Raw genomic sequence first — 26667 nt, 5'->3', positions numbered from 1 at the left:
TGGCGCCATAATAACACCTTGGCAGCAGGTGCGCTGTCTGGGTGTTATGTTTGAAGTCAATATAGAATCACTGCACATGTGAATTATTCTTTAGTGAGCTTTTTTATTTAATTGACGGTGATGAAGCGACAGCTGTCGCTTCATCACCGTCAATTAAATAAAAAAGCTCACTAAAGCATAATTCACGTGTTCAGTGATTCTATATTGACTTCATATTTACGGGACCACAGGCTCCTTTCCACTAGCACCGTACATTCAACTTCCTAGTCGAGTGCTAACCATTTTCTGTATCTACTGGGTGTTATGCTTGACACCAGTCTCTCCTTCACATCCCATATACAATTTCTTGCCCGCTCTTGCTGCTTACACCTAAAGAACATCTCTAAAATCCGCCCTTTTATCACCATGGAAACAACAAAAACGCTCACTGTCACCTTGATCCACTCCCGCCTGGACTACTGCAATGCTCTATTAATTGGCCTCCCCGTCACTCGACTTTCCCCTCTCCAGTCTAACCTTAATGCAGCAGCCAGGGTGGTCCATCTAACTAATCAGTATCGTCCATCTAACTAATCAGTATTCAGATGTGTCTGCACTTCGCCAGTCATTACACTGGCTGCCCATTCATTACAGGATTCAATTCAAAGTACTTGTTCTCACCAACAAAGCTCTCTTACATCTCCTCCCTCATTTCTGTCTATCCACTTAACCAATCACTGCGTTCTGCAAACGACTTTGACTAACCTCTGCAATAATCCGTATCTCCCACTCCCGACTCCAAGACTTCTCCCGCGCTGCGCCAATCCTCTGGAATGCTCTACCCCCAGAAATTAGGACCATTCACAACTTGCACAGTTTTAGGTGCTTCCTAAAAACACATTTGTGTGTGTGTAGCCCATTCACTATCTCTATCTATCCCCCATTCCCTCAAGATGGCTGGACCATCATTGTAAATACACACCTGTACATCTCCCCTACCTCATTGTAGTTTGTAAGCTCTCACAAGGGTCGTCTTATTTTGCTTTAGCTATTGTATTGTTAACGCTGTTACTTATGATTTGTGTTTGAAACTGTTAGGCCGGGGTCACACTAACCAACGCAAAATACGGTCAGTATTTTACATGCGTAATACGGATGAATGGCCCCTAAACAGTGCTCCGTATGTCATCCGTAATCAATGTGTGGTAGCGTATTTTGCGCATGTCAGCATCCGTATGTAATCTGTATGGCATCCGTATGGCGAGATTTTCTCGCAGGCTTGCAAAATGGACATATAATGGAGCCCTATGACAGGGTTTCTAACAGAAACCAAAGATTAGATATAGACACATAGAATGCATATATATACATATTTATATATATATATATATATTCTATGTGTATATATCTATTCTTTTGTTTCTTTATTAAACCTGTCAGTGTGAGTTTACTGTATAGCGCACTGAATTGCCGGCTTTGCTAAAAGACACCGGGTGCGTATTTCTCGCAAGTCACATGTGTGGTCTGTGTGTAATCCGTATTTTTGGCGCACCCATAGACTTGCATTGGCGTACTACGGCCGTAGTACGCTGACAATCGCAGCATGCTGCGATTGGCACGGAGCCTAGAATACGGATGAGAAATATACGGCTGGTGTGAGGGACCCCATAGAGAATCATTTGTCCGTGTGTAATGCGTGCTTTTAGCGCCTCTCACTCGCCCGTATTCCTCGCCAGTGTGACCCCGGCCTTAAACTGTAAAGCGCTGCAGAATATGTTGGCGCTATATAAAATAAAATTATTATTATTATTATTAGTATTATTAAACAGTCATTTTTTCCCCCTAACTTTATGTGTGCACATTGCAGCTAGCCAATCACGGCTTGTGTCATTGGCTGCAGAAGTCACATGTCCCTCTCCATATAAATAGCGGACATCTTGATTTAGCACCATTTTGACACTGTAACAGCGCAGAGAGGCTGCTCCTGATGATGGCACTGTTAGCAGCAAGATTTTAGCTAGTTAGCTAGGCAGTTGTATATCAATCAGTCAGTGTAGCTAGCTAGTGTCCAGTGTGGCTGTTAAGTTTACCTTCCAGCACTTTTTTTTGGCCATTACTGAGGTCCACAGACAAAGCCAGCAGAGCACATGTTCTATAAGTGGGTTGTGCACTGCTTCTATTGAGCTCCATTTATGAGTATAGCATTCTAAATAATATTTTTTCATTAGGTAAATGTGAAACAGCCTGCTGTATCTTACCTTGTCATTTTGTGCTGTGGTGATATAAAACTGCAGACTTAAGTCACATTAAAAAAAAAATAATGTTTCAGTTGCAAAAAGTTAGACAACCCGCCGTATCACACTTTGTCATTTTGTTGGGTTGAAATTAAGCTGTAGCGGCCTGATCCATGGGCCACAAAAAATTCTTCTGTTCCTAGTGTCATACAATAGGAGACCTGACTTTCATATAGTTTGCAGCATCTATTGTGTTATAGAGGCCTGATCCAGGGGCCACCAAAAAGCCTTCTGTTCCTAGTGTCATACAATAGGAGACCTGACTTTCAAATAGTTTGTAGCATATCTTTTTTGTCATACAGGCTTCATCCACACTCAAACAATTCTTTTTTTTGTGACTAACACGACACAGCACGCCATATTTCAACTTGGAATTTACTTAGCTGAAATTCATCTGTTGCAGAGGTGGTGCAGAATTTAAATGGAACGTGTCACCCCCCAGGGCGTTTTTAAGTAAAAGAGCCACCTTCAGCAGCACTAAGGCTGCATTCTGTGAAGGTGGCTCTTCTGTTTCTTATCCCTAGGTCGCTGAAATAAATACTTTTATAACTTGTTCCCCATACTTTTATTGAGTCCCATAGGTATGTTGTCTCCCCTTGTAATAGCCGCCTCCCAGCTGTCCATCAGCCCCCTCTTGTGTCTGTGCGCCGCCGCCTGCATTGCTGTTACATGCCCAGTGCCTGTGCTGTGCAAACAGTTCTCGGGCATGCGCTGCGGGGCTGGAAGGCTGACGCTTGCGCAATGAGGATCTCTGTGCCTGTCCCCAGCTATAGTGAACTGTATGTGGGGAGCTCAGCTGGCAGGTCAGCTCATCAGATGCTGCCGAGGGAGGAAAGAGAAAGAGGAGGAGGGAGATGGGGGCAGGCACAGCTATAGTTGCTCACTGCACAGGTGCCAGATTCCCAGCCCCTCAATGTGACTACATCATAACACACTGCGGGGTGGGATCTGGGGCTTCCGCAACACACAGGCCCGATAGCCTGATGTCAGTTCCCGGGCAGCGTGCACGGCGCATGCCCGAAAACTGTCGGCACAGCACAGGCGCAGGGCATGTAACAGCAACACAGGAGGCGGCGCATAGACACAAGAGGGGGATGATGGATGACTGGGAGGCGGCTATTAAAGGGGGAGACACCATACCTATGAGACTCAATACAGGTATGGAGAACAATTTATAAAAGTCAATATTTCAGTGTTGCTAGGGATCAGAAGCATAAGAGCCACCTTCACAGAATGCAGCCTTAGTGCTGCTGAAGGTGGCCTTTTTACTTAAAAATGCCCTGGGAGGGTGACAGATTCCCTTTAAAATCTAATTTTTTGTTGCTAATACTGTGCTCCTACCACACTGAGCAACATGACTGGGAAAATGACCATGGTGGAAGGGCAATAAGGCTTGGTGTTCAAGGTGTACGTGGGGTAGGTGGTAATGTTTGTGAAATCACTAGTGATCCAACAATGTGATGTCCTATGCAAAGACAACTGACAACTTCTGTTATTGGTCTGGTTACACCACTACCTCTCTTTGGCAGATGCACAGTGGTACGCCTTGTCGATGATGCCCAAAAAGAGCATGTGCTCGAGTGGATGGCAAGCGCAGCTTCAAGTGGCCCCTCCTCCTTTTCCTCTACCTCAACATAACACCCAGTACAGTCCACAGAGGTGGCACCCAAATTCCCCTTGCTTCTCCCCACATCCCAACACTCCAACCGTACAACTGACTGTACGGAACCACAGATGGATGAATATGAATAGCTGCTCACACATTCTATGCCATGGTTATCAGAAGTGTACTCTAAAGCTTGACTCAAAAGTCAAGAGGAGGAAATCTGCACTGTTGCCCAAATTTTTTTTAGCTTGGTTCTGGGGCAGGACGAAGTAGGGTCCGAACAGCATCCTGACCCTTGTCCTTAGATGTAAACCCCTGGGGGGAGGTGATCCTGATGAGACTCAGATATCTGAGGCTCACGCAGACTGTACTGTGCTGTCAGGGCAGGAAGAGAAGAAGGGTGACTCCAAGGGTGAGGAATGTGATAACACAGAGGATGATGAGGAGTTAGATCCCAGTTGGCATGAACATAGAGGCACACAACTGAGTAGGTCATCTGAGGAGGAAGATGAGGAGGTTACGTTGCACCTTCGTCACAGACACGTAGTGATGCAGCTGTAAGGAGAAGTTCCAGAGCCAAGGTGTCTTTTACATGCCGGTGCTGGAACTGCCCCAGGACTGTCACTCGTGTTGCAGGGGGAGACTAAAAGCACAGGACAGACTGGGTCATGTGACTGACTTGAGGAAGGCGGGCAGATATAGAGCGCTGCGTGGGAAAGCAAACAGAGTCCGCGCGGGTAAGCTGAGTGGCAGATCGAGTGCTGTCACTGCTGAGAAGACAGAGTATCTTGTGGGTGCCGAGCATCCTGACAGACCCCCTGCAGTGGTACTCTTGGCTGATAGGCGATCCGCAAACAGACCTCCGCCCTCATCCCTGACAGCTTCCGAACTGAAGTCACTGACCGGACCATTGACTAAACGCCAGGAGAGATGCCAGGCGAGGACAAGTCTTAATAGGCTGGAACTGTTATATGCCGCAGAGCAAAGGCTCGTTCTAGCGGCATCTCATGCTGGACTCAGTACCGTGACAGATATCGTAAGGCAGGGGAAAACTGCCCATCACACAGAGTCTGCAACGAGACGACCTGCGCCGCTGTTGTCGGTGCCACCGTTGGACTCCCACCAAGTCAAGACGACCCGCACCGCTGTTGCCGGTGCCACCGTTGGAACCCTGAACCTCCTCATGTCTGAAGACTACAGTCTGATAAGTTTAAATTCTTTATTACTGAACTCTCGATCGTCCCTTACTTACCCTGTCATAATCCCAGTTCTGCCCCACACCTTTTCCACCCCCTGTCATCCTTTACTCCCTGCGAGGACTATCGTTCTTTGTTCAAATAAATACTTTAACTGTTGATCTGCCTCGTGTCCGTGGCAACATCCCGAGTTCCTGCAATTTCTACACAGCCACGAAGAGCAATGCATCCTCAGCCACAACTCTGCTTGTGACCAGCAGCATCCGCGGGTCTGCAGCTTGCATGAGTGGCAAGGGTTGCATAGCCTGGGCCTTTTTTGACACTGCAAAGGATGAGCCAACTTACGTAATCTGCCAACTTTGCAAAAAAAACTGAGTAGAGGTAAAAAGTGCAATAATTTGACTACAACATGTATGAACCTTCACATGCACAATCAACATGCTTTTCTGTAGGATTCCTAGTGCACAAAAATGCGAACCATCAATTGCATCTGCTGCTTCTTCCTCCTCCTCCTCTGTTACCGTACCAACTATTGAGAATCAGGTCTTCGACTGTAGAACCTCGGTTTCTTTACCTGTTCCAGTCACGCTGACTGAGAGCCCACCGTCAGCTATAACGGAAGTGAACATGCCTGCTGTGTTTGACTAATCTCAGAGAACAAGCACACCACAAGTTTCTCAATCCATCGTAACATCTCCGCCTGCACCTCTCTCATGGTCCAGCAGTTTGTCCGTTTCACTGTAGTCCGCCCTATCTCAGCACTGCAGCCAGTCCATGATTCCGCAGTTGTGGTCGTGTAAAAGATTGTTTCTTCCTACGCATGACAAAGCTAAGTAGTTGAACTCCACCATCTCCAATCTGTTGGCCACGGAAATGCTGCCTTTTCGCATGGTAGATACAGACGGTTTCCAAAAGCTGATGGCCATTGCAGTCCCCCAGTACCAATTGCCCAGTCGCCATTACTTTTCTAAGAAAGCTGTGCCTGTGCTACACCAGCATGTCGCAGACAACATCACCCATTCCTTGACTAAATCTTTGTCTGCCAGGGTGCATTTCACCACAGACACTTGGATGAGTAAGCATGACCAAGGGCGTTACATCTCACTGACTGGGCACTGGGTGACTCTGGTGGCTGTGGGGACAGGTGCTGCATCACAAGTTTTGAAATCCCCAAGGCTTGCAGGAAAAACCTCTACATTTAACACTTCCTCACTGGTTCTGTCTCCTCCTCTATCTCCTCTAGGGCCTCCACCGGCACCCTCAACCTCTGCCTTAACAAGACACGCATTTCAACAGTGCAGAGCGAATCCCCACCACCTCCGTACTGCGCAGCCAGGCAGTATTAAAATTGATACAGTATGCCTTGGAGATTGCAGTCAAACAGCTGAAGAGTTGTGGACAGCTGAGTTTGATCAATGGCTGTCTCCGCTGAACCTGCATCCAGGGAAGGCCGTATCCGATAATGGAGCAAACCTGGTGGCGACAGCATTTTCTCCATTTTATTGTGTCAGCCATGTTTCAGTGAGGCCAAGGAAGGAAAAGTTACGAGAGGTAAAGAGGTCATGAATCACATGGAGTTTATTGCAGACGGAGCGGGCATTCCAGAGTGATCCAGAGAGTGGGAGCAGGGTGGTGGTTGTCAGGGGCACGGATTTGAGGTGGGAAAGATTTCTGGTGTTTGTGTTGGTTTGGGAACGATAGAAGGGGGTAGTAATGAGAGGTATGCGCTGTGGGGGTCCAGGGTTGGGAGATATGTCACCAGCAGTGAGGAGAAGCAGAGAGAGGGAGAGCATGTGGGAGAAGGAGAGTGGGTGGCTCATTGACTTGCATCAATACAGAGGTCTTTGTCTGTGCCAGTTAACAGGTTGATATGTGATGTGCCGACACAGTGGAATTCCACTCTGCACATGTTGCAGCATCTGTGGCAGGAGCAACGAGCGCTGACGCAGTATGTCATGTCGTATAGCCTGGGCCAATGCAGGATGGACGTGGCACATATTATGTTTATAGAGTGGGCTCAGGTAAAGGACCTCTGCGCCATTCTGCACTGTTTCAAAATAGGTACTAAGATGGTTAGCTCTGATGCCGCCGTCATCAGCATCACTATTCCGGTCATCTATATGCTGGAGCAGACTTTGAATAGCCTGTTGGAGGAGATGGTGGTCCCAGAAGAAGAGGAGGAAGCACATGAGGATGCGGAAGGGATAACATTGTCTCTGAGTTCAAGACTGTCATCACACAGGCTGGTGCCAAGATAGGGTGAATTACTGTTAGGTGCAAGATCCGAGGAACACATGGAGGAGGAGGTGATGGGCAAGCAACTGTCAGATGAAGAGGAGAATCCTCTCCTCGTTGTTGTTCATGGTTGATGAGACGGGATGGAGGAAATGAGCTTCATTGTTACCCAGCTACTGATACAGCATGGGCTTGGACCTCATGGCAGAGCCGGACATATGAGTGCCTTCTTGCTGCACTATCTGCAACATGATCCCCGTATAGTTATGATTAGGAATACTGCTGACTACTGGGTTGCCACTCTGTTAGATCCACGTTATATAACCGAATTTTGCCAGATGCTTCCCGCCCTGGAAAGGGAACCGCAAATGCTGGAGTATCGAAACACGCTTTTACACAAGCTTAAGAGAGCTTTTCCCCAATATAGCAGTGAAGCACACAGTTCTCATTGTTGCTCTAGACTTCCAAGCTCCAGAACATCAATTCGTCAACGCCAAAACATTAGCAGCAGCAGCTGGTTTGGGCATAGTGGAAGACCTGTCAGTCCCTATTATACTATTTCTACTCTTGTGAAATTGATGCCACTTCTGTGGTGTAAGGCCCTCACTTGTTTAAATGTTAAAATTCCTGGTTGGGTGTCCATCTGCTGGATTGGGTGTAGTGGAAGACCTGTCGGTCCCTATTATACTATTTCTACTGTGGTGAAATTGTTGCCACTTCTGTGGTGTCTGGCAGTAATTTTTGTAAATGTGAACACTCCTGGTTGGGTGTTCATCTGCTGGATTGGGTTTAGTGGAAGACCTGTCGGTCCCTATTATACTGTCTATACTGTGGTGAAATTGATGCCACTTTGGTGGTGTCTTCCAATAATTTTTGGAAATGTGACCACTCCTGTTTGGGTCTCCTTCATGCGTGTTTTCTGTAGCAGTAGGCCTCCAAGACCGTCAGGCCTCCACTGCTTTGGACTCAACTACTCGTGTTACTATCCTTAAATTTTTCTGATAATGGTAGTCAACAAAACTGATATTTGAGCCACTTGAGTATGGCTCAGCATGAAAGCAGGTAGAGGTGTTGCATGTGATATCAGTGCTGCCAGCAAAGGGGCCCTACACAGATCCCTCACCCACCTCATCTTACTGTGACGTTCAATTGCAAGCTGTAAATGCTGTCCCATACCCCGATACCTCATGCCTAGCTGATTGCTGCAGTTCCATGCTAAAATTTGTACTGTGGGTGAATTGAGGCTACTTTCCTCGTGTCTGTCCCTCATTTGATGTGTTTTGGCAGCATTTGGGGCCGTTGTAAGGTGTTGTGCTTTCATTTGTTTTTGCCTCCCAATGACCTGAATGGCATTCGGTTATGTTCAGTGAATATTTGACAAATTAATAGGCGAATATTGCAGATTCAGCGATCGTAATCCGAACCAAACATTGAAATATTCGCTGATCTCAAGTTGGAAGATGTTCTACCAGTGAATATTCTGATAGAGCACTGGACATACCAGGAGTGCTAAGGTAAAAAGAGTCTGTTCACACTACTGTACACCTTGTCTCTCTGACCTAAAACTGGAGATACCAGGGTGAGCTGAAGTGTTAGGTGTCAGGTTCCTGCAGCAGTTCAACAGGAATCCAGAGCCTTACTTTCTGTGGACTTCCATTATCTTTCGACCACAGGGGACATTGCTCAGCAATCCCGATTTCCCAGATGCTCTGCCCAGACCTGCTCTGTGGGTTTGGCTATTGCTGCCACCTTTGGGTCAGCAGTGGCAATGCAGGCTGCTCAGCAGCAAATCACTCCAGAGGCTAAATCCCTCCATAGCTCTTCTGAGCATGCTCACGAGACGATCTCCCATTGGAGATCGGGAGCCACATGCCCAGGTCCTTCTCCAGATCTGATTGGTCCATCTCAGGGATCTGGAAGCTTCCGGAAGGTCCTGGCTATAAAAGGTTCGCATGGCCGCTCGGCCATGCGCTAGTATAGTCTCTAGTTGCTACTGTGTGAATGATGATGGATGCATGAACCTGCGAAAAACTCATTAAGATCCCCTCCCTCTGATATTATGAGTGTGTATAGAGTCAGCACCAGCCAGTGGCAAGCTATAGCCACAACAAGCATGTACACAGTACTAGCATCCGACAGTGCACCCCCTCTTGTGCATTGTTAACTAGCGGCAGTGTCTGTCGCTGCGCTGCAGTCAGCAGCTCCTTTTGGCGTCCGCAGTTGTGACGCTGCACGCACGGTAGGTCTAGACGGACGCTGACCCTCTGCCTAGGGCCCAGCTCCTGTGATCATATACCGTGCGTGCACTCCTCTGAGACCTGTGACGCTGACAGGCTCAGCCCTTTTGTGTTTTGCACTTAAGGCATCTCCGTGAGTAAAACACAGATTGCTCAGCGCACCTGGGTGACGTTCAACCCGCGTACGTTATACCGCCATATTGTATGTCCGCCTTCAGCTAGCAGCAGTGTTAACACCTTCTGCACGGTGGACCCCAGGTGGCGAACGCACTTTACGTTGTTTTATATTTAGTGTGTTCTGCCGTCCCTAGCAAGAAGTTACTCATACTGCTGTCCATCCTGTCTTTCTGATCTAATAATGAAGATACCAGGTGTACTGAAGTAAGAAGAGGCTGCACACACTGCTGTCCTACGTGTCTTTTTTATCTAATACTGGAGATATCAGGAGTGCTGAAGTAAGAAAATGCTGCTCACATTGCTGTCCACCCTGTGTTTCTGATCCAATACTGAAGTTACCATGCATGCAGAGGTAAGAAAAAGCTGCTCACACTCTTGTCCACCCTGTCTTTCCAATATAATACTTGAGATACTTAAGAATCTAGGTAAGAAGAGACTGCTCACACTACTGTCCACCATGTCTTTGTGAGCTAATACTAAAGATATCAGGAGTGCTGAGGTAAGAAGAAGATATTCACACTGCTATAAATGATGTCTTTCTTATCTTATAATGGAGATTCCAGGTGTGTTGAGGTAAGAAGAGACCATTCTCACTGCTGTCCACCTTGTTTTTCTGATCTAATATTGGAGATACGAGAGGTGCTGAGAAAATAAGAGGCTGCTCACACTGCTGCCCGCAATGTCTATCTAATCTGATATTGGAGATATGAGGGGTGCTGAGGAAAGAAGAGGCTGCTCATACTGCTGTCCACCCTGTCTTTCTGAATGGTAATTTATGGTATAGGTTATCCTCAGATCACTGCAGTGGAGATTTCTACTGCACGTGCTCCCAATAACGTGTCCTAACATTCTAGGACAAGTTTCTCTCTGTGTAAGAAGATAGGACCATTTTAATTCAATAGTGATTACCTCACTAGAAAAAATTATAGTGATTTGCTAGTAAAAAGTGTTTAAGATTTTATTCATATGACATTTTTTTCAGTTAATTATTTTAATTCCTTTAGAATCCCTTTAACTTTGAATAAATCTTTCAAACCAAATAGGGCAAATGTTTTGCATGTCTTTTAATTGATTATTTATCACAACTGTCTATATATACAGTGCCTACAAGTAGTATTCAACCCCCTGCAGATTTAGCAGGTTTGATAAGATGCAAATAAGTTAGAGCCTTCAAACTTCACACAAGAGCAGGATTTATTAACAGATGCATAAATCTTACAAACCAAAAAGTTATGTTGCTCAGTTAAATTTTAATACATTTTAAACATAAAAGTGTGGGTCAATTATTATTCAACCCCTAGGTTTAATATTTTGTGGAATAACCCTTGTTTGCAATTACAGCTAATAATCGTCTTTTATAAGACCTGATCAGGCCGGCACAGGTCTCTGGAGTTATCTTGGCCCACTCCTCCATGCAGATCTTCTCCAAGTTATCTAGGTTCTTTGGGTGTCTCATGTGGACTTTAATCTTGAGCTCCTTCCACAAGTTTTCAATTGGGTTAAGGTCAGGAGACTGACTAGGCCACTCCAACACCTTGATTTTTTGCCTCTTGAACCAGGCCTTGGCTTTCTTGGCTGTGTGCTTTGGGTCGTTGTCTTGTTGGAAGATGAAATGACGACCCATCTTAAGATCCTTGATGGAGGAGCGGAGGTTCTTGGCCAAAATCTCCAGGTAGGCCGTGCTATCCATCTTCCCATGGATGCGGACCAGATGGCCAGGCCCCTTGGCTGAGAAACAGCCCAACAGCATGATGCTGCCACCACGATGCTTGACTGTAGGGATGGTATTCTTGGGGTCGTATGCAGTGCCATCCAGTCTCCAAACGTCACGTGTGTGGTTGGCACCAAAGATCTCGATCTTGGTCTCATCAGACCAGAGAACCTTGAACCAGTCTGTCTCAGAGTCCTCCAAGTGATCATGAGCAAACTGTAGACGAGCCTTGACATGACGCTTTGAAAGTAAAGGTACCTTACGGGCTCGTCTGGAACGGAGACCATTGCGGTGGAGTATGTTACTTATGGTATTGACTGAAACCAATGTCCCCACTGCCATGAGATCTTCCCGGAGCTCCTTCCTTGTTGTCCTTGGGTTAGCCTTGACTCTTCGGACAAGCCTGGCCTCGGCACGGGAGGAAACTTTCAAATGCTGTCCAGGCCGTGGAAGGCTAACAGTAGTTCCATAAGCCTTCCACTTCTGGATGATGCTCCCAACAGTGGAGACAGGTAGGCCCAACTCCTTGGAAAGGGTTTTGCACCCCTTGCCAGCCTTGTGACCCTCCACGATCTTGTCTCTGATGGCCTTGGAATGCTCCTTTGTCTTTCCCATGTTGACCATGTATGAGTGCTGTTCACAAGTTTGGGGAGGGTCTTAATTAGTCAGAAAAGGCTGGAAAAAGAGATAATTAATCCAAACATGTGAAGCTCATTGTTCTTTGTGCCTGAAATACTTCTTAATACTTTAGGGGAACCAAACAGAATTCTGGTGGTTTGAGGGGTTGAATAATAAATGACCCTCTGAATAAACTTTTCACAATTTAAAAAAAAATTAAACAAAGAAATAACATTCTTTTTTGCTGCAGTGCATTTCACACTTCCAGGCTGATCTACAGTCCAAATGTCACAATGCCAAGTTAATTCCGAATGTGTAAACCTGCTAAATCTGCAGGGGGTTGAATACTACTTGTAGGCACTGTAGATATATTTTCTAAATAAAAAATAAAGAAGACAAACATATACTTAAATGTGCTGACGAATAAATTAAAAATGTCCAAAATCATGTATCGGTGTGAAGTATCGTTATGGTATTTTGGATTTTTTTTTATTTATTTATTAATATATGTATGTCTTCTTTATTGTTTATTTAGAAAATGTATGTAATATAGTAGGCGCTACTGTCTGCTCTGTTTTGATATGTGATTAGTATACACACTTCCATCTGACCTTGGCGTCCTTTTTTAATTTTCTTTATGTATATAAACCATGTATGTTTGTAATACCTTGTTCTGATGTATGGTTGTCCAGAGGAAGGAGTTGGTGTGACTCTGAAACGTGTTGACAATAAACCTACATTTTACTATACTATTGGATTCTCGTGACTCAAGAGAGCGCAGAATTACTTCCATTCCTGAAATGTAATTCTGAAAAATTCATGGAAGCTGCTGCATGTGGATTGCAGGCTTTTTAGGTGTTGTGTCTCACACAATCCTATACGGTAAGCGGTTCTTATCTTTTATAGTCTTTTACATGGGTAAGACGCTATTGCGCTTTTGCATCGTTTGTATATATACTCATAATGACAGATGAATAGTGCTAGATTTGGTGTTGAAACCATTGTGAGACTGTCTACTGGATGGAACCAAAGAGTGATGTATGTGTGCAGAACAAGATCTGCTGTGAGACTGGGTAAAGTAACACAGTCTGTGGTCCCCAGTTTATAGCTTGCAAAGTTGTTGTATGGGTCTGCAAGCTTGAATTATACTGCACATTCAATCCTTAGAATGTAATAATGAGACCTTAGAATAAAAAAATAACAAAAACAGCATTGGATTGAATTATTAGTTATAGTCTTATTAATACTCTTAACTCACCAGTAATACTTAGTTGGAACTGGATTCCCAATTGCTTCACAACAGAAGGTCACCTTATGTCCTTTTCTACGAATTTTGGAGTATGGATGTTGTACGATGTATGGTTTCTCTGAAAATGCACAAACAAAATCGAATAGAAATGGAACCATTAGGCTTGGCTTCATTGTTTAGCAGCCAGCACTCAAATTCTTTACTTACTCTTTCTCCATCATGCAACATAATAAGGTAATGCAATAGTAAATGGTACAGTCATAATCAAATTGGGGCAGTGCTGGTTTTGTGTCAAGTACTGTATGTATGATGTTCCTGTACTGCTCTTTTAAATTTCTGCACATAGTTTGCTCTGACGTACTGTGATCATATTTTACAATGCCAGACTAGCAGTGTCATACATGCATACGAGCATGAGTTCAGGTCAGAAGACTCGGAGTCTGGCCAAAAATTGCGGCTGTGACATAGACCCAAGAGGGGCCTGGAAAACTACAGGGAGGTTTAGTTGTTCTGTAAGGGCTCAAACTCACTAGCGAGAGACTTGCACGATTCTTGTGTGAGTCTCTCGCATGAAAACCTGGCACTGCTGCCAGCACTCGGACCGGAGCATGAGGCTACATGTATTTCTATGCAGCCGCACGCTCTGGTCCCAGTACCGGCGGCAGTGCCAGGATTTCATTCTCGTGTGAGTCTCTCGCAAGTGTGTATGAGCCCTAAGAGAGCTTTGTGATGCGAGATCAAAAAGTCATCCAAGGGTCCCGTCCACACATATGTTAACTTGTTCATTCAATCTAGTAGCAGTCTCACATTATGGAACTCGGGCCAAACGTCAGGCCATCTCCACCTACACACTCATATTACCATTAGGCCAGCAGTCCCAACTTTGTCCTGACTATAAAATGCTCCCATTGTTTATTCCAGTGAGTCCACTATAACTTAGAAATGAATTAACCCGCCACACTATAGACTTAGAGCTCATACTCACTTGCGAGAGACTCGCACGATTCTCGTGTGAGTCTCTCGCATGAAAACCTGGCACTGCTGCCAGCACTCGGACCGGAGCATGAGGCTACATGTATTTCTATGCAGCCGCACGCTCCGGTCCCAGTACCGGCGGCAGTGCCAGGATTTCATTCTCGTGTGAGTCTCTCGCAAGTGTGTATGAGCCCTAAGAGAGCTTTGTGATGCGAGATCAAAAAGTCATCCAAGGGTCCCGTCCACACATATGTTAACTTGTTCATTCAATCTAGTAGCAGTCTCACATTATGGAACTCGGGCCAAACGTCAGGCCATCTCCACCTACACACTCATATTACCATTAGGCCAGCAGTCCCAACTTTGTCCTGACTATAAAATGCTCCCATTGTTTATTCCAGTGAGTCCACTATAACTTAGAAATGAATTAACCCGCCACACTATAGACTTAGAGCTCATACTCACTTGCGAGAGACTCGCACGATTCTCGTGTGAGTCTCTCGCATGAAAACCTGGCACTGCCGCCGGTACTGGGACCGGAGCGTGCGGCTGCATAGAAATACATGTAGCCGTATGCTCCGGTCCGAGTGCTGGCAGCAGTGCCAGGTTTTCATGCGAGAGACTCACACGAGAATCGTGCGAGTCTCTCGCTAGTGAGTATGAGGCCTTAGGCTCTGCCAGAAGGTCTATCAGAAAATCTGTCAGCTTTATGCTGACAAGCATCAAACAGTAAAAAAAAAATAATGTATTGCATTGACACAAACAACAATCACGTGATAAAAATCCTAGTGGGTCTTAAAAAATGTAAACAAATGATTTAAATGTTTATTCATTTTCTCACACAGAATGTACTAGTAAGTCATATGCCTGTTTGTGCAACGGGCTGAGGAGCTGACACTGCTCCACACACTGCGGCTGCTGGCTGTGTAATATAGGTGACATCTGCCTCTAACAGAAGCGATTGGAGCTTAAAAACTTGCACCATTTCCCATGGGGACAATGGTATGCCAGACCTGCTGAAACCCCAGCTGGTGCCATCTTAGTGCTCCTGTGATATCTTGGAAATTTCACACTGGCCATAAGGCCTTATACTAGACTTAAACTTTCTGTTCTGTACAGATAACCTTTTAGCAGTCTCATTATCATCAAAGACAAGATTACAATAAAGCTGACACCACTATGCACAGCAGATAACACAGCATCCACCATTCACAATAAGTGCTGTCACAGTTTCCCTTCTACTTCACAATGCTCTGATAAGAGAATGTACATTAAAGGGGTTGTCTGACCTTGGGGTACAAGTCTGCAGTCACTCTCTCTGACTGCAGACATGAGAATCCTCACAATGCGCCCACTGCGCACTGTCAGGGTTCTCCGTCGCCAGTGCCTGCATACAAGCGGTTATGTGCCAACCAGACATGCGCGGCCTCAGTCTATACAAGTGTATTGGCCTGTTACAACTAGTCAGAATGCAACTGGAAGTATACATATCACAAACTTGCAGTCACATGATCGTCCACTCCCAGTGCCAACACCGGAGAATACTCACAGTGCCCAGTGCATGTGCTATGAGAATTCACAAGTCTGCGATGACTTGTATCCCAAGGCCAAACAATCTCTTTAAGTACTTCAAAACAATTCAGTTGGGTCTTTGTCTGCCTAATTTTGGAAATGTCCATAAGCCTAAAATGTCTAATATTAGGTTTAAGTCCCCTATACTCATTAGATTAATGTGGGATGAACCTGCAGATATCAATAGGTTCGGCCGACATATGGGGGTGCCAGCCAACTAATGGTCGGGAGAGATGTCTATCGCCCATGTCCGATTTCGATTGCCGACTGCATTGTCATTGTTCTAACTGAGATAAGTATCCTGCCGATATATCAGACTGGGATTTCTCATAGGGAACAAAGGAACGCTCTGCTGAGTACTTGAGTGTATAGAACAGTTGGCTGAGATGGCTGTTGGCAGAGTGATCAGCCAAAGCATTGTACGGTCAACCGCCATCTAAAGTGTATGGCCAGCATTATTGTTAAAATTGTGTTTGTATTTCAACATAAAGATGAAAAAAAAATTTTTTTTTCTAAATATATTTAACATAAAAATATGACTTACGGTAAATATTTTCTAATGACTGGCTAGTGAGGTTACAGTATTTCATTCTTCACTGATGGCAGTCGTGAACTACAAGACTTAGGAATTGTGCATACAAAATTTTTTTGACGTGATCAAAAACAACAAATTTTCTAGAAAAAAACTGCTTCAGGAAGCACTCATTCTTTTGGAAGTTTTTGGAGAATTTTTTTCATTACCTGAATAACTTTTGAAAAGTTTTTGAAGTATTTTAGGAGAGGTTTTTTTTTTTTAGCAGCCTTTTCATTGGCTAGTAGATAGTTTGGAGGGTTTTCCATCAAGTGACACTTCAAAGACCACCAGGTGGTTTGTAGAAACTGGTGGGGGAAAAGACACTAAAAACACTGAAACCACAGCATATGAATAGCAAAGTAGTTTTATCATAGAAATTATTAGGAAAAGTCTTTCAAGCTCTTTATTAAGTGACTTTCCGGTGGGTTTTTTTGTAGCTCACCTTCTTAAAAAAATATGTGTCTACATACCCTTAATAGTAAAGGCTTCTGCTTGTCTGAGACTTCCATAATGAAAAAATAAACATCTGCTCACTGATGCAAAATGTATAAATTACCAATGTATAGATTCAAGCATGTTTGCAAAATGAAATGGATAGTGTGAGGAGTCTCAGAGTTTGACTACTAGAGAGGCTTTTAGAAAGGAAAAAGGAAGGATCCTCCAGGTGGCTGAGTGAGAAAACAGCCTGAGATAGTATGAATGCAAGAAGTGACTGTCCAGTCTTCCATTGTCAATAAAAGAAGACAACATGCAGAATTAGGAAAAGAAGACAATTTGCAAAATTAGCAGAACTTTTAAAAGAAAGTTATATTTCCAATATGGATTGACTACCGCTACATAGCATAATGGGTACCTACCGTATTTTGTAAGCCTAGTTTTTCTACTGATTAAAACCATGTTTTATCATGCTGACATTCAATTATTTAAAAAAATAAATTTATATGTAACCCACCTAATCTCTTTAAAACAGACTCAAAATAAGAAATGTTGGACTCATTCTTCCAGCTTTGTAAGGTTCCAGTAGAGAATCCATCCATTGTCACTGTGACATTCCTGTACACATCTTTGCAGACTCCTTTCAAACTAAAAATTCCACGGTAATCCGTTGTACCTTGGATTTTGCCATTTATAAAAACTTTGGCATTCTGCTGGACAGATCCTTGTGTACTTTGAACTTTTCCCACCAAAGTGTGATTGGTACAAATGCATCCATGACATGAAGAATCTATGGGTTTAAAAAAAAAATAAAACATTATCAGTTTTATACATGTGTATAATTCACAGTTTACTACTTAACAACAAAAAGTTATTTGGGGGATTACAAAACTAGGTCTTCACATTTTTTTATTTTCCCACAAACAGCACGTTTCTTTTGTCCATAGGTATTATATGGTTTTGCACTGGCTGGACTGCGAGGCTTAAAGGGAACCCAACAAATGATACATGCTTCCAGTCCATGGGCAGCATGTATCAGGCACTGGCTGCATGATCTCATTCAGATATGTTTGACTTTGAAATTCTGCGGCGTGTCATAGAATGATATACTTTAATAGCTACTAGGGACCAAGCCGCACTAGACAAGTAGGTGGGTCCCAGACCAGTGACTAACAGGCTTCTCACTATACATACTTACAAGGAGAGACCTGTCACTGCAGGGGAATGGGTGTGGAGAAGCCACCAGAGACCCACCTGTCCAACTAGTCTACTATGCAGCTTGGTTTTCGGAGGCTTTTAAAATATGTTTTTCTCTGAAACTCCACAGTGTTTCGGAGTGAAACATACCTGGATAAAATCAGTCATCTACTGTCTGATACATCCTATCTGATCCATGGGTATTATGTATCAGCTGTCAGGTTCTCTTTAAGGAACCTCTCTGTTCCTTACTCTCAAAATCTATTATTAAACTTATAAAAAAAAGACTACACATACCATAAATAGTTTAGAAACATATAGCTTTATTATTAACATATAAAAACATTTTACCCTGACGAACGACATGCTACGAAACACATGTCGGGGAGTGCACCACACTTGAACCAAAGACCACCCAGGTAACCAAACATTCATCTGGATCACCCCCAGGGCGAGTGGGGTGGTTGGTTTCACACTTACTCGATACCGGTGTCTTAAAGGGGCGGTGTCACGGCGACGGTGACCCGGTCCGTGGCCCTGGGTGTCCATGTAAAATAGGTGGAATGAATAAAGTTTATGTATGGATAAGTTTGTGACGCTACCTGTGGTATCTGGTCAGAAGGGCGACCTGCGCTGCAGTGCAGATCCTCTGGGACAGATGGTGTGGTGCAGCAAAGATGTAATAGCTCTCCACAGGCAGAGCTCTAGTCCCAGGGCAGCAGTAGTAGATGTTGAGGTAGGTGGTGTAGTGTTAGGCACAAAGATGTAGCGTGTTGATTAACTTGGTGCAGGAAGACGGCAATGACACAGCTGAATGCAGTTCCAATACTTTACTCACGTTTCTGGCATAGGCAGGCGTCCGCTTCAGTGCCATGGTTTTCAGGTTAGGGGCTCAGCCAACTCCCAGGCAGATGGAATACATCCTTCCAGCATTCCCTTCCAAATGTGCCTTTTCTGAAGGTCTCCTTACTAGCACTAATCTGAAGTACTTGTAGTTATGAATTACACTCAAGTTCCTCTTTCTTGCTGTTACTCAGAACTCCACTCGCATGACAGGCAGCTGTAGCCTACTTCGGGGACTCCTTACAATCATGTCTCGACTCACACATGTTGCTGCTGTGTTGTTGAGTCTTAGGTGGGAATAAAGTGGACTCAACTTCTGTTCCTCCGGTTTCTGCTATAGGATAATTAGCATCACACACAACATTGGATACCGGTGCCCGGCCTTTGGCGCATTAAACTTAGAGAAGGGCTCTGCACTAGCCCTAGTCCCCAGTCGCTCTCCTCCTTACGTTCCGTTCTTATCTATCTTCCTTCTGAACAACTGATCTTTCCTTTTCTCTCTTTCCTTGCTAGCAGCTCCAGGACACAGGAAGCTGCTGCAAACACGTCCTCTCTCTCCATCCCCCTCGGGGATCTTCTGGCATTCTCCACCTCTCTGAGGATTCTTATCTAACTTCCTGTCAGCTTTCCCCTCTTAGTGCAATCTAAGCTCCACCCACGACCCAGCACCCTTCATGAACCAAAGCAGCTGCCATAAAGGGTGCTGTGCTGTTTTAAGGTGTCTGTGCTGGATGTAGGTGCTGGAGTCCGGTCAGGTGCTACCATCATACCTGAGGAGTGGGATACTATACCTCAGGAGGAGGTGCAGTACCTCTGTGGCGACTGAACCCTCAGGAGTGCCACACATCCACCTATCATAGGTTTATATGGATGTTGTTCTCATGCTTCATGTTTCATGTATACGCACCTATACCACTGCACAATATTGGAAGTGCCTACCTCTACTTCAGAGCTACCTTCCTAACAGGTAACTATACCTTCCTGGTGTTATACTAGTGTACTGTCACGATCCATTTTTGGATCTGTGTCTGAGTCTGGACTCTCTTATATAAACCTTTTTCCTTTCTGGCCCTCGTGGGTTATATGAGTTTTTGCCCCCGGTGGCCGCTGGTGTTACTACAACTGTAGTTGGTCAGCTGCTGGGTTTCCCCCCCGGTAGCCGCTGGTGTTACTACATGTTTAGTTAGTCAGCAGGTGGTGACTGCTCCCACTTCCCTTTATAAGGCAACCTGGTGCTGCAGATTACAGTTGGTAATAGTGGTCATTTGCTAACCAACCTTGGTGAAAATGTGGCGCCCCTGAGGGTTCAGTCGCCACAGAGGTACTGCACCTCCTCCTGAGGTGTAGTATTCCACTTCCCAGGTAAGATGGAACACCTGACCAGACTCCACCACTCACATCCAACACAAACACTTTAGAACAGCAGAGCACCCTTTGTGGCTCCCTGCTTGGAACACAAAGTGTGCTGGGTGGTGGGTGGAGCTGAGATGAGACAAGAGAGCGGGAGAATGTTAGGAAGTAGTCAGTTGGTGAGAGAAGATCCCCAGAGAGGGATGGAATGAAAGAAAGTGCTGCAGCAGACTTCAGTGACCTGGAGCTGCTGGCACGGGAAAGAGCAATACAAAGCCTGATTCTTCAGAAGGAAGAAAGATTAGTGCGGATTCCATCTGCCTGGGAGTTGGCTAAGCCCCTTGTCTGGAGACCGTGGCATTGAAGCGGGCACTTGTCTGTGCCAAGAACGTGAGTAAAAGAACTGGAACTGCACTCAGCTGTCTCATTGCTTTCTTCCTGCGCCAACCCACTCAGCACTGCTACATCCCTGTGCCTAACACTGCACCCTTTTCCTCAACACCTATTACTACTGCCCTGGGACTACAGCTCTGCCTGTGGGGAGCTTCAACATCATTGCTTCACAACACCATCTGTCCCAGAGAAGCAACCCTGCAGCGCTGGCCAAACTTACCAGAAACCACAGGTGGTGTCACAAATCATCTCAAAAACTTTATCCCCATCACTCTAACCCTTTTACATTGACTGCCTGAGGTAACGGACCGGGTCACTGCCACTGTGACATCTCCCATTGAAATCAACGGGCCGGGTACCGAGTACCCCACGGCCTCTGGGGGCGAGACAAAAACTGGACCTACCTGGTGCAGAGGGGGTTCAGCTTATCTGGAGCAGTGGTGTTGCTGCTGGATGCTGATCGGGTGCCTTACTCTGCTGCTTGGAGCATTGGCAGCAGATAAAGCTAAGTTTTGGTTTTTGGTTGCTTTCACCCCGTGGTGACTGTTTTATCTTTTCTTTGGTTTGTGGTGCAGTTCACTTTATTCCCTGTCTCACCTCCCGGGGGGTGGGTTGGGGGTTTAGCTCAGGGCTTAACAGGAGATAGGGACAGGTCAGGGACTTAGGACTACTATGAATTGTACCCCCAAGTTAAGGAAAGTCAGGCCACCTCCTTAGCCTGAGGGTCAGTTCAGGGACCCTGGTTCCTTGTCCTCTGTTTTCCCACTACTGCCCTGTGACATTATTACCAACCGTCCCATTTTTTCTGGTGAGCCATGGCCCAAATGCAGACCTTTGTCCAATTGCTGTAGACCCTCACTGAGGAGCGTGGGGTGCTGCAAGGTGTGGTGGAGCAGCAGTTGGTGGGGTTAGGGGCCTCAGCTCAGGTTCAGGCTCAACCAGAACCCAAGTTATCTCTCCCAGACAGGTTTTCTGGAGGGAGAGATAATTTTTTGTTTTTTTCAGGAGGCCTGCAAGCTACACTTCAGGCTCTGCCCTCGTTCATTAGGGAGTGAGGAAGAGCGGGTGGGATTCATAATATCTCTCCTTTAATGTGATCCCCTATCCTGGGCCTTCTCCCTGCCGGCCGATTCACCATCTCTACGGTCGGTGGATGAGTTTTTTGTGACTTTGGCGTATATGCCCCCTGTAGTCCTTGCTAGGGAGGAGGACTCATTGGTGCAGTCGGATGACCCCAGGCAGGTGGGAGGAGATGGTTCCCCAACGGTGTTGCCTGTGGTTCATCGTGGTTTGGGGGCATGTTTTTGTTGTGGGCAGACTAGACATTTTTTCAGGGTCTGCCCGGCTCACGCCAAAACTTCTGTACCGCCCAAGAAGCCGCGTCCCCCTAGCTGTGTGGAGGGAGACGACCAGGGAGTGTATATTTCCTCCATTTTGCCCTCTCAATGTACTTTATCAGCTGAAGAGGTGGTTGGCGGGGTACCTGAGGGCATACTGGTCTTTGTGGACAGTGGAGTGGGAGTCAATCTGGTGGACACTCATTTTGTCCAGACCCATGGCCTGAGGTGTAGGACGCTGGCCAAACCCCTAAGGGTCCTGGCCATCGACTCTGTCCCACTGACAGGAGGAGGTTGACCCAAGTCGTAGAAAATATACATCTGTGTATAGGGACTCAGCATGAAGAGTCCCTGTCATGCTACATCTTGGGGGGTATGCCATCACCTATCATTTTAGGCCTCCCTTGGTTGGAAAAACACAACCCGGTGATGGATTGGCGGTCCAGGGAAGTAGTCCGCTGGGGTCAGTCGTGTGAGGGCTGCTGCCCAGGGGATATTGTCTCTGCCGTCATTCTACAACCATCCCCTTCTTCTCTAGTGGGGGCAGCAGAGGTGCTGCCAGGGAGTAGGGGCAATTCTCAACCCTTGCCATTAGCCAACCCTGAGAGGCAGCGTCCTCGTAAGAGGAGCTGTCGGAGGAGGGTGGTGGCTTCCTCTGTGAATTGCGGGGGTGTGAGTGTTGTGACACAGCTGGACGCCTCTGTTGTCAGTTCCTGGAAGAGTTCACCGTCTTGTGGAAAACGTGTGCATGGCAATAAACGTTGAGGTCCGGACCTGTGTGTAAATGAGTACGTATGGGTGTCCACCAAAAGCATCCAGTGGAAGTGTGCTGCTGGGATCTGGAGTTCTCGGGTGATCGGGCCGTATAGGGTGTCGGCCATCCTCGGCCCGGGGACTTACCAGCTGGAGCTACCCCCAGTAATGCCCATACTCAACTCATTCCCCAGGTCGGTGCTCTGGAGTTTTGTGGCGCCTCCGGAGCATACGTTGTCACCTCCATCAGCCCACGTTTGCCATAAACCTGTGAGTCAGGTGGTTGCTGAGGTGAACTCTGGTGGATCTAGGCATCCTCACCGTAGGTGTTTTTCTGGTGAGGTGCAGTATTTAGGGTCCAGAGGCCCCTCATTGAAGGAGGGGTACTGTCACAGTCTGGACTCTCTTATATAAACCTTTTTCCTTTCTGGCCCTCGGGGGTTAATATGAGTTTTTGCCTCCAGAGGCCACTGGTGTTAATACAACTGTAGTACGCCACCTCCTTAGCCTGAGGGGCTGTTCAGAGGCCCTGGTTCCTCGTCCTCTGTTTTCTCACTACTGCTCCGTGACATGTACATCTTCATCCCTTTATTCTAACAGACACCTCTATTTTACCATTTACATATATAAAACAAGAGGGGATTATAGGGAGAAAAATGGGAAGCGCAAGCTTCTAAGTGTAGTAGTTAATTATCAAAGGTATATACCATTTACATATACTTTAGGTTAATTGAAGCCCGTGCATAATTGTAAGCATGCATAATTTTGTATGACTGGATTACTTGTACATGGAGATGTCCCACACTTTTCAATTTGGAATGAAGTACCAGAACAAGGAATTGTATTTCTGGGACACTTTCGACGTCGAACCCTCTTTCCCCCACCACAAGTTTTTGCACAAGGTGTCCAAGTGCTCCAAGAAGACCATTTACCTGTAAAACATAATATGAACAATGAAACAATTGTTAATCTGATTGAACTGTGCTTACAACTCATTTACCCTGACAGAGATATAGAATTTCTATCCTATCCTGGATTTTTTTTTATCTTTTAGTATTATTTGTTCAGGTTTATGTCATCTTTGCAGACATTTTTTAGGCTCTGTTCACATGTCCATTTACGGTAACTTTTATTTGTGTGTTCCGCTTAGAACCGTTAAATGAACAAAGTTAGGATCCAGTGCATTCATGTTCCAAGCGGAAGCAGAGGCGCCCAGTGATCTATTTTTTGTGTCCATCTGGTTTTTGTTTTTTTTTAGAAAAAAAAAGTCCTTCATGCAGAACTTCTCTTTCCTTCTAAAAATAAACAATCATTTATGTAAATCCTCTGTTTACATAGGTTTTACATACAGTTGTGGCCAAAAGTATTGACACCCCTGCAATTCTGTTTGATTATACTCAGTTTCTTCCTGAAAATGATTGCAAACACAAATTCTTTGGTATTATTATCTTCATTTTATTTGTCTTAAATAAAAAAACACAAAAAGAATTGTCCTAAAGCCAAATTGGATATAATTCCACACCAAACATAAAAAAGAGGGTGGACAAAAGTATTGGCACTGTTTGAAAAATCATGTGATGCTTCTCTAATTTGTGTAATTAACAGCACCTGTAACTTACCTGTGGCACCTAACAGGTGTTGGCAATAACCAAATCACACTTGCAGCCAGTTGACATGGATTAAAGTTGACTCAACCTCTGTCCTGTGTCCTTGTGTGTACCACATTGAGCATGGAGAAAAGAAAGAAGACCAAAGAACAGTCTCAGGACTTGAGAAATCAAATTGTGAGGAAGCATGAGCAATCTCAAGGCTACAAGTCCATCTCCAAAGACCTGAATGTTCCTGTGTCTACCTTGCGCAGTCTCATCAAGAAGTTTAAAGCCCATGGCACTGTGGCTAACCTCCCTAGATGTGGACGGAAAAGAAAAATTGACAAGAGATTTCAACGCAAGATTGTGTGGATGTTGGATAAAGAACCTCGACTAACATCCAAACAAGTTCAAGCTGCCCTGAAGTCTGAGGGTACAACAGTGTCAACCCGTACTATCAGTTGACGTCTGAATGAAAAGGGACTGTATGGTAGGAGACCCAGGAAGACCCCATTTCTTAGCCCGAGACATAAAAAAGCCAGGCTGGAGTTTGCCTAAACTTACCTGAAAAAGGGTGAACAGAAAAAGTACAATTACCAAATAAGTAAAATAAAATAGTTTTTATTGCATACACATTAAAAAATCACAATTGAGAATAAATAATAAAAATAGCAACCTCTATTGTGGGACATAAAAGGCTAATCACCCCTTTAAACACACAAATATGGGCAAAAGGTAGAGACAATCATACTATAGCAGCTAACCAGAATTATATGAACAATATTGGGCAAAGTTCTCTCTCACTTACATGCGCTCGGACAAAGCCACAATAAAAAGCCCAGCATCAGCCATAGCTTATACAGCGCTTAGGCTACTTTCACACATCAGGTTTTCGGCGTCAGGCGCGATCCGGCGTCGTGCCGGAACGCCGGATCCGGCAAATGTTTCGTAAAACCGGATGTGACGGATCCGGTTTTCTGGCGGATCCGTCTTTTTCTGGACAGACAAAACCGGATCCGTCTCATCCGGTTCATCCGTTTTTCTATCCGTTTTTCGACGGATTACGCCGGATCCGGTTTTTAAAATTGACCCTTGTGGCCTTCCGAACGGGATTGGCTACTGGAAAACTATATATAGCATGTTCCTACAGCCCTTCTTTGACAGGTTGTAGAGGAGAAAGTGCAGGTTGGAGAGAAGAGCAAGTTACTGGCGAAGATGGATGTTGTCATTGGAAATATTTTGAAGAATTTGGCGGATTTTACAGCGGAGGCAAATCGTTTGAGGGTGATTGTTCTGGAGAAGGAGAGAGCGAGACAGCAGCGCATCAGGCATCGTAGACGACATTTGTGGATCCACCCCATCACAGCCAAGAGAATGACGCGTGGGGTCTATTCTACACTATGCATGGACCTTCGACGAAACCCGGATAAATTTTTTGGATATGTTAGGATGAAAATGGAGAATTTTGATTACTTGGTGGAGCGCATTGCACACCTCATAAGAAAAGCGGACACCTATTGCCGCTTCTCTGTTTCACCCGCAGAGCGTCTGATGGTGACTTTAAGGTAAGCCACATTTATTGGATATGATCGCATCAGAGCACACTTTCACTGCAATCTTGTTGGTGGTAATTTGTATCTCCAAGTGTTATAGGTCAGTTTTGGTATGTAATGCTGTGATTTAAAACTAATTTATTGTTTTTTAATTCCCCACAGATTTCTTGCAACTGGAGAATCCCTTTCGTCACTGCATTTCCAGTACAGACTCGGGATTTCCACCATATCTGGAATTGTGAAGTACACATGCCGTGCACTGTGGGACTCCTTAGCTGAAGAGATTTTACCAGAGCCCACAACAGAGAGGTGGATTGAAATTGCTGACAAGTTTCAACAGATATGTCAGTTTCCAAACTGCTTGGGCGCTGTGGACGGGAAACATATCCGCATTGTAAAGCCAGCTGGATCGGGATCGGAATATTTCAATTACAAGAAATATTTTTCAATTGTCCTCATGGCCATCGCTGACGCGGAATACAAATTTATTGCGGTTGATATTGGGGCCTATGGCCGCTCCAATGACTCTCAAGTTTTCAAACTGTCTGCCATGGGGCGTAAACTGTATGGAAACACCTTCAAGTTCCCACCACCTAGACCGCTGCCGCAAACATCTGGTCCACCTATGCCATTTGTCTGTGTAGGGGATGAAGCCTTCCAGCTGTCAGAACACCTTTTGAAATCGTACTCTAGCAGAGGATTGACAAGACCAAAATGCATTTTTAATTACCGCCTCACAAGAGCAAGAAGAATGGTTGAATGTACCTTTGGTATTCTGACAGCCAAATGGCGGG

The 26667-nt window shown here is 45.3% G+C and overlaps 1 protein-coding gene across 1 annotated transcript in view; it reads right to left on the bottom strand.

Annotated features, from left to right (window-relative positions):
* The window catches only part of CILP2 (cartilage intermediate layer protein 2), a 53360-nt gene that overhangs the window by 6767 nt on the left and 19926 nt on the right, over positions 1-26667 (bottom strand). The window contains exons 4-6 of the mRNA XM_073551328.1: positions 23514-23663; positions 17376-17648; positions 13312-13420 (exon numbers count right to left, since the gene is read on the bottom strand). Of these exons, the coding sequence (XP_073407429.1) occupies positions 13312-13420; positions 17376-17648; positions 23514-23663 (532 nt within the window). The remainder of the gene's footprint in view (positions 1-13311; positions 13421-17375; positions 17649-23513; positions 23664-26667) is intronic.

Source organism: Dendrobates tinctorius, unplaced genomic scaffold (genome assembly GCF_039654945.1).
Source record: "Dendrobates tinctorius isolate UK_male_01 unplaced genomic scaffold, ASM3965494v1 ptg000175l, whole genome shotgun sequence".
In the NCBI taxonomy this organism is placed as follows: Eukaryota; Metazoa; Chordata; class Amphibia; order Anura; family Dendrobatidae; genus Dendrobates; species Dendrobates tinctorius.
Note: the sequence above shows the minus strand (reverse complement) of the source record. Positions and strands in the feature narration are given on the sequence as shown.